This window comes from Sycon ciliatum, chromosome 8 (genome assembly GCF_964019385.1).
Source record: "Sycon ciliatum chromosome 8, ocSycCili1.1, whole genome shotgun sequence".
Classification (NCBI taxonomy): Eukaryota; Metazoa; Porifera; class Calcarea; order Leucosolenida; family Sycettidae; genus Sycon; species Sycon ciliatum.
The window spans coordinates 17,468,342-17,480,415 of record NC_088650.1 but is presented as its reverse complement, the minus strand read 5'-3'; the positions used below and the strand labels follow the sequence as shown (position 1 = coordinate 17,480,415).

At 46.9% G+C, this 12,074-nt stretch overlaps 1 protein-coding gene and 2 non-coding genes across 3 annotated transcripts in view; 2 read left to right on the top strand and 1 right to left on the bottom strand.

The window, feature by feature from the left end:
• The window catches only part of LOC135823935 (uncharacterized), a 76,371-nt gene that overhangs the window by 16,027 nt on the left and 48,270 nt on the right, over positions 1–12,074 (top strand). Inside the window, exons 18-28 of the mRNA XM_065336814.1 lie at positions 849–1,270; positions 1,960–2,229; positions 2,954–3,188; positions 4,201–4,344; positions 5,051–5,161; positions 5,514–5,627; positions 6,069–6,151; positions 6,980–7,135; positions 7,745–7,997; positions 8,596–8,805; positions 9,098–9,165. Of these exons, the coding sequence (XP_065192886.1) occupies positions 849–1,270; positions 1,960–2,229; positions 2,954–3,188; positions 4,201–4,344; positions 5,051–5,161; positions 5,514–5,627; positions 6,069–6,151; positions 6,980–7,135; positions 7,745–7,997; positions 8,596–8,805; positions 9,098–9,165 (2,066 nt within the window). The remainder of the gene's footprint in view (positions 1–848; positions 1,271–1,959; positions 2,230–2,953; positions 3,189–4,200; positions 4,345–5,050; positions 5,162–5,513; positions 5,628–6,068; positions 6,152–6,979; positions 7,136–7,744; positions 7,998–8,595; positions 8,806–9,097; positions 9,166–12,074) is intronic.
• Positions 3,800–3,873, top strand: Trnan-guu (transfer RNA asparagine (anticodon GUU)). Its single transcript has one exon. It is a non-coding gene; the product is annotated as a tRNA-Asn (tRNA).
• Positions 8,382–8,453, bottom strand: Trnad-guc (transfer RNA aspartic acid (anticodon GUC)). The gene has a single exon. It is a non-coding gene; the product is annotated as a tRNA-Asp (tRNA).

Below are 12,074 nucleotides of genomic sequence, written 5' to 3'. Positions count from 1 at the left end.
CTCACTAGCATGTGGTCAAAGACCGAAAATCCCATTCACTGCATCCATGCAGCATTGGGTTAATTAGTTAAAGAGTACCTCTGCTCCATAGTTAAGATCCCTGGTTCGAGTTCTGGCGGTGACAGTCGATTACTTCTTCAGACCTTTTTTCCTCTTCAACTCTCCTAAACTGATGAACATCTTTAGGTCTCATCATTGTGTGCTACCTGTCATTGCTGACTTCAATCTATTTAGAGAGAAACAGAGGGAGTGTTGGCTATTTGGAGAGCAGTACTAAGAATGCTCAACCTGTACTTGAGCCGGTTGGTCTGATCAACACACACCCACCGCTTCAGGAGATAAATCCGTGCCCTGACCCTTGAAAGCGGTGGAGTTCCTGCAGATGGGGAGATTTCATTCTTTACTGACTCTCGTTCAATCCAAGAAATTATTTATATCAATTTTATAATCAACACATGTATTCATAAAAAAAGGAGAAGGACAAAATGTTATGAGTTATGACCAACTGTCCACCAATGTAACCAGGTAGTATACTGTCAGCAAGTGCGACAACAGTTGGTCATATGTCGTAACATGTTGTCCTTTCTTTATTTATCCATGATTACATTGGCTCAACATCCAAGTACAAACATGAATACATTACTTGACCTCAAACCTTCACAGATTCCTTCCTATGCCGCTGTATAAATACCATACTAGCTGTGCATCACTGTTATCAGTTGTCTGAGGATTGCCATCTGGCATGAAACTTTTAGTTACAACAATCCAGGCGCGTGGTACTCTGTGACTCGTGTATTCAATACTTGTATTATTTGACGTGTATTTTCGTGGATGTGTGCGGCAACAAGGCTCTTATTCAAGAACTGGCACAAGACGGCATCGGCCTGTTTGAGATACCTGCCCAGCCCCTTGCCGTCAGAACTCTGATTGCGGACGACGTCGACCAAGCTATTCAGGCTGAGAAGGCTGCTCTACGACAGGAGGCACGAACGAAGCGAGAGAAGCTTATCGAAGACAAGAGAATTGAGTACGAGGCAGCTTTAGATGCGTGGGAGAAACTCGAAGAAGCAGATGAAGCCACAGAGAGTCACAAAGAGTTCATCAGCAAGAAGACATTGGCAACTCCGCCAGCAGTAAAGGAGTGCACCCTGCCTCCGAAGCCCGAGCCATTTGAGCCACCACCGGAGGTCGTTGACTTTCCGGTCTCGCAGGAACGCCAGCAGTCCATGCTGGAGAACTCAGAGTACAACAAGAACTGGAACGTGTTCCTGTAAGTACCATGAAATACCGATACAGTGATTACACTCGGAGTCACACAATGCGCTGCACTAGCTTGCATGCTTGCAAACTCTATTTATTGGCCTATCAGAATGCATAATGGGGAGAAGAGTAGACTAGACTTAGTTCAAGAGGCCAGTGTGAGCCCAGCCGATATAGGAGTATTTGGTGCTTGGGCTATGATCTGGCGCTTTGAACCGCAGTGTCCAATTTTAAGACTCTGGACAGGTGGATGCTGCACTTGGCTAATGATTTGAACAGTAGCAACCGTGATCCTGACCAACTGCAGCCCTGAGTTGCAGAGCTGATAACTAGGTTTGTGAAGAGTGATGCTAGGTATGAATCACGGTAACCGTGCTTGCACGCAGTGACTGCTACTGGATGCTTAGATTGCGGCCATAAGTTTATTCTAGGTTGCGAGCTGGACTCGACTCCCTTTGGACATTATTTGGGTTTAGTTGCTGCCTTCAGGACCTGACCAGGGTGTTAGTGGAGGAGAAGTAGAGGAGGACGCTTCTGCTTGAGGCCCGTATTCAGTATCGCCACACATGTATGGTTTCTATACACTTTCATTGTGTTATGGTTGATTTCTAATATCCCATGCCCCAAACTTAGCAGCAGCCGGCCCAGTTACATGCACGCTCTGTTTTGATAAAGAATCTCTCGCTCATCCATTTCCAGGGGCCATGTACAGAGGGTGAACGACGAACTCCATCAGATATTTATGAAGTGTCTGAACATTTCCCTCTGCTTGGAGGATCACGACATGCTAAACACGTGCATCCGGCGCATGCTTCAACAGCTGGTGAAGCATCGCAACATTCAGTACAACAATGGTCTGGTCCTGGACCTGGAGTTTTGGAAACTCAAGGACAGCTTCCCCTCGCTTATCTCCATTGGAAAGTATGTGACGACCGTGCTGGAGACGCTGCTCGCTGCCAGAGCCAACAGGTATGGTGTTTACTGTGAAAGCTGTGCGTGCACAAAGAGAGGTACCTACACCTACGTGGAAGATAATTATAATGAAACTGATGCACTGTGCGTAGGGCACTCGATGAGGGTAGCAACAGAGACAGAGCTCACTACACCTACATACATGTACGTGTGTACATGGGCTTACACACACACACACAAACACAAACACACACACACAAACACACACACACACACACACATACACACATACATACTCACACACATACACACACACAAATACACAAACACACAAACACACACACCCTCACACTCACACTCTCTCTCACACGCACACTCGTTCATGTTGAATTGCAGTGCTTCAATCCACTAATCTCCGGCGGAGAACGATTGTAGTAGACGCCAATTTTCAGTGAAAGCTATGTGCACCACGATGCTCAGGAAAACCATGCAGTGATTTTGCTACTCAACTCCCGAGCAATGCTCCCTAACGCTATATAACAGTGGCATGAAAATCGCTGTGTCGAAGCACTGTTGATAATCAGTTGCCATTCGAAACTGTAAATCGTAACTGGTCTTTTTATGATATGATCTCTGATGATGGCTCTAACGGACTATCGACAAATATGGTCTCATAAATTTGCTGCAAAGCACTCTGCGTGCCCTGAAAAAGGGTTTTCTTGTGATGGTGCTCGCATTAATTAAACACCGATTTCTGTCTGTAATCCTATGCTCTCTGCAGTGCGATTAGTGGAGAGAGCACTGCACGTCTCTGTGAGCTCTCCCTGCTGGCAACACTGGTACAGTGTATGCCTATGGTGCCAGCACCACCTCTGCCACCGGAAGAGGACAAGAAAGGAAAGGACAAGAAGAAAGCTAAGAAGCCGTCGGTTGTCAAGCCCGGATCCCCGACAAACATCCGCCGCTACTTGGTGACAAGCCCTAGCCACGATGTATTCCTGAGGAAACAAATTGATGTAAGCCATGTATGCATAGACTGAAGATAAATAATAAATAATACCCCGTGTATGGTAATGGCGATTTTGCCATGTGAGTGTACAAATCCATGTACCGTATTTTATTATTTTACTTGGGCATTCCCAACACACCCTAAGGGGCTATCCGGCATTATCGATAATTTTCACGAAACGAAAAAGAAAGTTTAGTTAGGACCCTCCCCCACCCACTGACCCCCCTGAACGAAAAATAGACTGACCTGACAGCAAGAATGCCTTGATGTCTCTCATATCAATATTTTTCAAAACAAAACTTCACTTGACCCACCCACCCATAAACAAAACTTTTTCTCTTCGTGTAAAAGGTCGATAATTATGGACGGCCCCTAAGGCCTTTTACAGGGTGCCCAAGATGAATGTGCTAAGTTCCTGGTGACCTATCGCACGTGATAAATTTGGACAATTAAAGAGAGCCACTAAATGGAATCCGATCCCGTTACTCTACTACAGTTGTGAGCTGTACTGTCCCCAGACCTGTGAACATCCCAGTATGCATTGGTGCACGGAAGGAACTTATTCATGAGACCTTTGTATGACTAGGTAGGACTAAGATTCTCTGTCTTGTACGAAGTGTCTCCGTGGCGCAATCGGTTAGCGCGTTCGGCTGTTAACCGAAAGGTTGGTGGTTCAAGCCCACCCGGGGACGCATTTCTTTTCTAGTTTTTTTTCTCTTTTCTTTTCCGCAATGTCCTCTTTGTGTTTCTGCTGTACAAATTCCTATGGCAACAAGATTCTAGCCAAGGGGTGGGGGGAGAGGCAGAGTCCCCTACTCATGTTTCAGCTTTTGTGCTTTTTCAGTTCACACAACAAAAATGTGGTCCCAAATTGATCATTCCGGATGCATTTTGTGTGACAGGCAGTAGCGGAACATTAGAATAGATGGACTGTGTGTTTCCCTTGCCCCCCCCCCCCACACACACAATATTTTCCTAGCTAGAACCCTGTTGTGACATGTGTGTTCCGAATCCTTCAGCTCTGCAACTCCGTATTGAGCTCTAAGCTGCTACAGTGCGACGTTAGTCCTCGGACTCAGAATCAGATTATGGAGTACCGTTGCTGTGTAAGCCAGCTTCTCTTGCAGCTTGGTAGCAAAGACTCAACAGAGGTACCGGCAATGGTAAGCTAATATGACAGGTGGCATCATGGGTTAACCAGATGATATTGCATTGCAGAACTGGTATGTAATGTGTGCCCTAACCTACTAAGCAGACTTGCAACGCGTACCATTGATGTAGCTATATATGGTGCCACTAGCTCAATACGTTCCCATCTCCTCTTTCTTATCAGACTTCCCTTGATAATCCGTTGAACTATCCTTGAAACAAAATGTCAGCATGCAGTACACCCTCTAGTTTCTTTCCCGGCGCAGAGTGCTCCTTATCCCCTTTTTTCGATGCCAGGTTGCAACGTTAACGCCGAGGCCCCTGGTCGCTCGAGTTATTCCATGTGCATCGGCATATCATCCCTACATCTCCTGTGTCTTGTTTTGTGTTTGTCTCCACATGTCTATTGCTAGGGTTGTGTTCTTAGAAGAAAAATGCCCATGGCGGCAGAGTGTGCTCCACGTAAAATATGTGACTTGACGAATGTTGCTTCTTCAAGTTTTGTGGAAGAGCAATCATCAGGCAATGGCGTATGCAATATGATTATTGTGTCTGCTCCTGTTCTAACGTAGAAGCTGCGACGAACCATTTGAGATTTGGAAACACTCCGCCACTCCACACTGCACTCTTGGCTCGGATCCACAACACCATACTCCATAGCAGGGAAATGTGGAGTGGTGGAGTGTTTCAAAATTGCTCCTCTTCTATCCTGTCTTGTAGAGCAAGGCGTTCAACATGGCGCTGTGCCAGGTTGTCAATGGCCTGTCAATGCTGCACATGAATCTACTGCCCTTGGAGAAGAAGTTCGGTGGTATTGATGACCTGAACAAGGTATGTACCAGGCCAAGTACACCCCCCCCCCCCCCCCCCCCCCCGGGTGCTGGCCAATGAATGGCTCAGGCACAGTGCTACAAGTAGAGCAAACCGAATACTTGTCAAGCAGATCACCTTGAACACAGAATGACCAGTCATCAGTAGTTGTTTCTCTGTATGTATGGCTGTTTTGATGTTTAGTCACATGGATGAAACTACTGCATAGGGTGCCCTTGATTTTGAAGCTATGATATAATTATACTGCTTTCACACTCAGGCACTGCAGAGGGGAACTGTATTCATGGCACCAGCTAGTTAACTAGCTTGCGACATTGGTGTGTGTGATTGTGCAACTGGAAACAATGTACAGATAGCAGAACAACTATCAGCAGTGGAGGGGTCAGTTAATGATGCTGAGCTGCTGTTTCGACTGCGCTACAAAGTCATGGAGGTGGCGTTTGAGGACCCCAAGCTGCACAAGTTGGTAAGCTGAAAGTTGAGCTATGCGTACCTGTGCTCAGGGCTAATCAGTGCCGTGTGATTCCACCGATCAAATGTTGTGCTCGTGCATGACATGTGACGGTAACTATGGATCGGGCCAATAGGCAGCCTTCCCGTTTTGGGCGTAATCAGCTGATCACGCCCGACAGGTTTCTATTTGCATATTGTCTGCGAACCATGACATTCCATTACTACTCCATGCGTGGTGCTTTTATCTCTTCTATTCTATGCTATGGCTGCTCTTGTCTGCTACACCATGTTCTTCACAGGCAAATACGTTAACGAGTACGTAAAATTGTGCATTATCTTCATTTGCACTCGCTGGCTATATATGATCTGGTTACGTTGGTGGACAGTTAGTCATAACTCGCAGCATTTTGTCCTTCTTCTATTTTCATCGCGCTTGCAATTTTTGCTTTTCTAGATTGACGAACAGCTGAAGTTAGCTTATCGTGTTCAACACTCTCAGCCACAAAGCACCCTGTCCCAACAGCAGGTTGAGGCCAGGTAAGATGCTGGCACTGATCATCAGGGTATGATGTCATGGGTATACTAAGGTATGATGTCATGGGTATAAGGTATGATGTCATGTCGTACTCCGGTATGATGTCATGGTATACTCAGGTATGTCATGGGTAGGCATTATGTAACGGAATGAGAAGTCTCCTGTGAAGGGCAGGAGGGAGCACACATAGCTTCACTCCTTACTCAATCTCCGGACATCTGCCCTGTTAGATCTCATCTGTGGAGCTAAGAGTTACTGGCCGAACTGATCACAGTGAAGTCTAATGAACAGCAAGGCATTTCTGGACCGGCTCGAAGCGTCAAAGTCAGAGTGGCCTAAAACTGCGATAAACACAGCAAGCTCCATTCATTGAACTTTTACGGTCTTCACAAAAAGGACTTCACTTCTGCTAACGAAGATGTTGCGACCCCGGTGGTAAAGAAAGTGTCTGCTCCGAACGTCGGAGCTTGCGCTTCCTGCAATGCTCTCGGAGCAGACATTTCATTAGCCTACTCAAGCTCAAATGATGAGGGGTGAATTCCTCGAAACACTGTGTATTGAACAGGCCGAGGGAGTGGTTCTTTCTTGCAGGTTTGCCAAGTGGAAGGTTCGACGGGCTTCTCGTTTGCTCCAGCAGTCGTGAGTCGGTCAAGTGTCAAGTCATTCGGCAGGAAGCGCGAGCTCCGACGTTCGGAGTATACACTTTCTTCACTTCTGCTGTAAAAAAGTATTGCAATTTGTGGTGTGATGGTAATCAGCTGTCGGACATGTCGGATTGTCCACCGGTACAACCTTTGCTTGTTCTTTCCATGCCACTACTGTATGTCCAGTGAGAATATTGCACACCTGCTAAGTCGAATGCACTTGCTCTGTGGCAAGTATCACCTGGTTGAGAAGTCCAAGCTGATAGGCAGCCCCGATCAGAGCGCCAAGACGCGATTGGAGTGCTTACACGTCGTTGCCAAGCAGTTTCAGGAAGCAGCAATGTAAGTGGTTTGAGCATCTCATCTCGTCATGCCGTGAGAATTTAATTATGTTGAACTCCACAAGATGTTTTGCAGTGTTGATCACAAGCGTTCACCACGTGTGCTACGAATCCCAAATATTTCAGCTACTAGTAGTTTCCTCGTCATTCCTAACGACATACTGTAGTTTGCAGTGTCATCTAGGGGTGTGTGCTGCGTCTGTAGAAACACCGTCACGGTAGCTTTCTAGGCCACACTGGGGTGCCTATTGCTATTTCCTCACCAGTATGATCCAGAGTACTGGCATGTGTTGCCTAGTGAGCAGTCGACTAATGTATTGATGCATGCAAGTCTGTATTCTTCCCGGTCTTTAGCCCCATTTCCTTTGCCCATGATGCAATCTCAGCAGCGTAGTACCCACTACGGTCAATACGGTATTGGCTGTGCCACTTCTCATCCTTGGCACCCGGTTGTTTTAATGGAACGGGAGGACTGTTGGGTCTGAGTTTTGATAATCTCACCAGTGCAGGGATCCAAAATTGGACCTACCGTTGGAACTGAGCATACCATCCTGAAATACCTTCCTTTGTCCTTTGATGTAATCCGGATGGCTTCTTTCCGACTTGTCAGGAATGCAGATCGTGTTGGGGACTATAGAACACTAATGGCCGTTGCTCAGGCATTCTTCTGTGGTCCGGCTGGCGAGTTGCTAAGTAGCGAGGCGTTCCACAAGCGGGCGGCTGCTGCGACAGCTTCCCAGGCCAAACGGGATACTTCAACGGATTCCGGCGATTTGGCAGGCACTTACCTGGAGGTGCTTGACATTGTGCATCTCATGTCGGTGTGGATCTCCAAGCATGCAGCGCGCTGGGAGCGTGAAGAGGTTGGTTGACTTGAACCGTTGGAATTTCCCTTCGGGGTGGTTGTCTGGAGTAGACGTGAAATTGACTCTAGGAATTTATTTTCTTTTGAAATTTGAAAAAGAGTACCTATAAAAAACAACTTGCATAGAATAGACTCGGGTGGAGAGCCAAGGATAAATTTATAGAAAGTCCACTAACACCACCAGTTACTAATCAATCAGCTCATGCGATAACATTGCACAACACTGATCGACAGTACTGACGTTCTACAACTAACTGGCTAACAGCTCTAGGACATCTTGGATGTGCACTCCAACAGCCTTCCAATATAGCGTAACTTGTAGTTCCTTGGTCCTTTTTCTTTTCTTTAAACTTGCATAGAAGTATATAAAAAAAAGAATGTCCTCCCCGGCCGGGAATCGAACCCGGGTCTTCCGCGTGACAGGCGGAGATACTTACCACTATACTACCGAGGATTGACTGGAGATATATCCACATAGAAGAAATGTTGTCCGGTTGACTGAGGATACAAGATCAGTTAGCTGAGACCATGTTTTTAAAATCTAACTCTACTGTTTAAAGTTATTGCATGTTCATTCTCCTGGTATGTCTTTGTAGAAAGCTAACGGCGGCCCGGGTAGGTTTGGTGGGTCAACGGGTATCGCACAGCTGTCTGCCCAGTCAAATCAGTCTGCTACGGCCGCTGCTGGTAACACTGCTGATGCTCAAGCAAGTGTGCCTGCCGCAGCACCCATGAGCATCAAGGATAGCCACTTCATGTTGAGAGCTGGCTTGTTGGAGGTGGAACTGAAGTGGCTGCTGCACCGGGTAAGAATTCTTCTTCAATAAATGAGTGCTGTACCTTTGAAGTACCGACTGGCTTCAAGTTTTAAAAATTAGGAAGTTGAGCATCACTACCAGAGTGAATTTAATTAAAATTAATTTTCGTCCTCTTACACTTCTGCTCTTCGCTTAGCAATTATTTTTAACAACAAACCAAGATTGTTGATAGTGCTGCAGTGGCGAAGCACTTCTGCGGAACAGGCCAATGCGGGCCATTCCTCAAAGGATCTGGGATAGGATCCACAGTCTTTGACTTTGTGTTTTTGTCTCCCTCCAGAGGCAGCACGCAGAAGGCTTGAAGCTATCGGAGAGAGCGCTGCGGCAGATACCCCGTGAATTTCAAAGGTAAAAAAACTTAAAGTGCAGTACCCCCAGCCTTTTCCAGCATCCTACTACAAGTAGTAGTTATGCAATCTTGACTCAACAGTTTGCCTCCAACTGGGAACTTGTGGCCAGGCACAAGGGGTACATGGATGTGGTTAATGGGGTTTCTGGGCACTTGTGCCAGTGGTTGAGAGACTTATCCACTCACCCCCACCGTTAGTCGCTGCATCTGCCACTAGGGTTTACCGGGTGTTAGTGGCCGTCATGAGTTAGTTCCCTTTGGGAACGGACACGATAATTTACTTACTTACTACAAGTAGTAGATATACATTCTTGACTCAACAGTTTGCCTCTAGCTTTGCAGCTCAATCATGTTCTGCCATGGTTTCGCTGGATGCCGCAAAATGGGATGACAACTAGAGTGTGTTTGTTTCCACGATAGGAAATTTGCTAATAGGTGATTCATAGTCAATCCACCTGATACGTCTAGCATTTAAAGGGGAAGTCCGGTGAAAAATTTAAATTTCAGGGTCGGTAGAGTTTCGGGCGCTGAGTCGAATGGTGTTGGTCCCACGTGTCTCCGACAAAGCGTTCTCGAGATATTTCCGTTTGAAAAACTGAGTTTCGGGGGCTGCGCCATGACGTCATGCGGCCGCGCCACACCCTCTGCAACGTCATAGCGTGCAGCTAGGTCAAAAGGAGTGCGTGAAAGCAATAGTGTCAGTGCTATTTCAAAATGATTTGGTGACTGATATTAGGTGGTGCAAGCGACCCCGAAGACCTGTAACTCCTTGTGAGAGTGAGGATGCAGCCATGGCTGACCTTCATGAGTTCGGTCTGGGGCTGAGAACCTCGGTATTCAGCTGAAGAAATGGCCGCACGGGCCGGTCAAGAGTCAGCGCTACTGAGTTTCCGACTGATGAAGAAGCAGCAGCTATTGCAGACGAGGCTGATGTAATTATCAGATCGCTGGAGAGCAGGGTCGCCAAAATGGAGAAGAGTGATGCGAGTGCTCTAAATGTTGTTCCATACCGATTAGATTCGCTTAGACTCCAGTAGCCTGCCACATGGTGATGTTTTGGTGCGAACTTGGAATATTTCGGACTACTCAATTGGAGAACAGTGCAGGCTCTTTGAACCACGGGCACGACTCTTCGCTCGCAACGCTATGGAATCTGAAAGTTCTAGGTCCGGGAGCTGTTCGCTGTTTTGTCACTTGTCACGGTTGTGCACTCATCGCTGTAGCATAAAATAATGAGGCGGGTGCGGAAAACTAAAATTTTCTTTCTCAAAGCACAACCACCGGCACCGGCAAGGAGAAACGCACGTTCTCTGACTGCATGACTGTACGACTGATACGAGTCGAGTGTATGACAAGTCCGTGTGTTGACTAGTTTTCTGAGTCTTGTGTCAGTTGTGACATGAGTTTGTTGACTGCACTACAGCTAGATAACACACTGCACGCACTGCATGCACGCAGCGCAGAGCGCGTAGAGCCGTAGACCATGGTAGACGGGCTGACGGAAAAGTCCAACTCGGAAACGGCTAAAATGCGGTATAACCTCCAGGTTTACCGAGCTGAAAATCACAGGGTACGTAGTGTTTGTAACACTGAATCGAATGGTCTTGGTCCGAAGAAGCTGCGACAAACGGTTCCCCAATCGAACGCGCTCCGAATATGGCCATTTTTGTACACAACTAGATGGTGTGGCTACCTGGCTGCACGCTGTGACGTCATCACCTGGATCTGGGTGATGCGCGCTCAAATTCGCACATGTTCGATTGGGCGTATCTGACGAACCATAAGCCGCAGCCTCCTCGGACAAAGACCATTCGACTCAGCGACCCGAACTCTACGGACTGTGAAATTTAAATTTTTCACCGGACTTCCCCTTTAAGAAAAGTGGCTCAGTGCATTCCGAATTGCCTTGCCTGACTGGTGTGTGTAGGCTTGATTTCTATTTCAAGAGGAGCCATAATCCGGCAGTGTAAAACAAGCCTTTCACTGCTACCACGTGGCATCTAAACCATGATTCGCCGCTGCTACATTTGAATATTCACATACCTTGCCATGGTGAGAAGCATTTGATGCGTGGTCTTTTCAACACAGTACTGTCGGGCGCCGAAGAACTGGGGGTCAAGGTTCTAGCCTAGCACGTTCTTTTTTTTAAACGAACACAGCAGTTTCGTTCTTATTCGATGGCACAGTCCTACATGATTGTACGTTTATGCAGAGTTGTACGTCTGAGTGTACATTATAGTGTATATTACGGTTTCCGTTCTTATCTGCAAAAAATCCAGCCTACACCGTTCTTAAGAATTGGTGAAATTCTAGCCTGGCTGTTCTGGCCGTTCTGGCCGTTCTTCGGCGACCGACATTACTGTACATGTGAACGGACTTCTCATCAGTGACTCGTTACAGCAACTTGTTACTTGTACACATGGACATGCCCACGCACCCGTGTGCATGGCTACAGCCACACGTACATCTGTGAGTGTGTACACACACAGCCACAGCCACTCACACCCATATAAACACACACACACACGCACACACACACACACACACACACACACACACACACACACACACACACGCACGGTCCACATACAGACACACACATGTACAGTTGTGCTCGATGAAATCCAAACTGAAGTGCAAAACTGGTGCCCTTGGCCGCAGTTTGGGACTCTTCCAATTTCATCACTGTACTTGGTATTATATAAATATGTGCGTCCAACTGCATTTGTACCACTTCCAGGGCTTGCACCAGTACAATGGTGATGTAAGGAAGTAAGGAAACAATGTCATTTTAGCCTGCTGCTTTTCAGAACTACATGTAGTACATTTCCGTGATAGGTGCAAACAGGGCTTGGTGCAAGCTACCCAAGGCAGTGAGATTAGGAGGGCAGGGTAAAGGAGGAAGAGG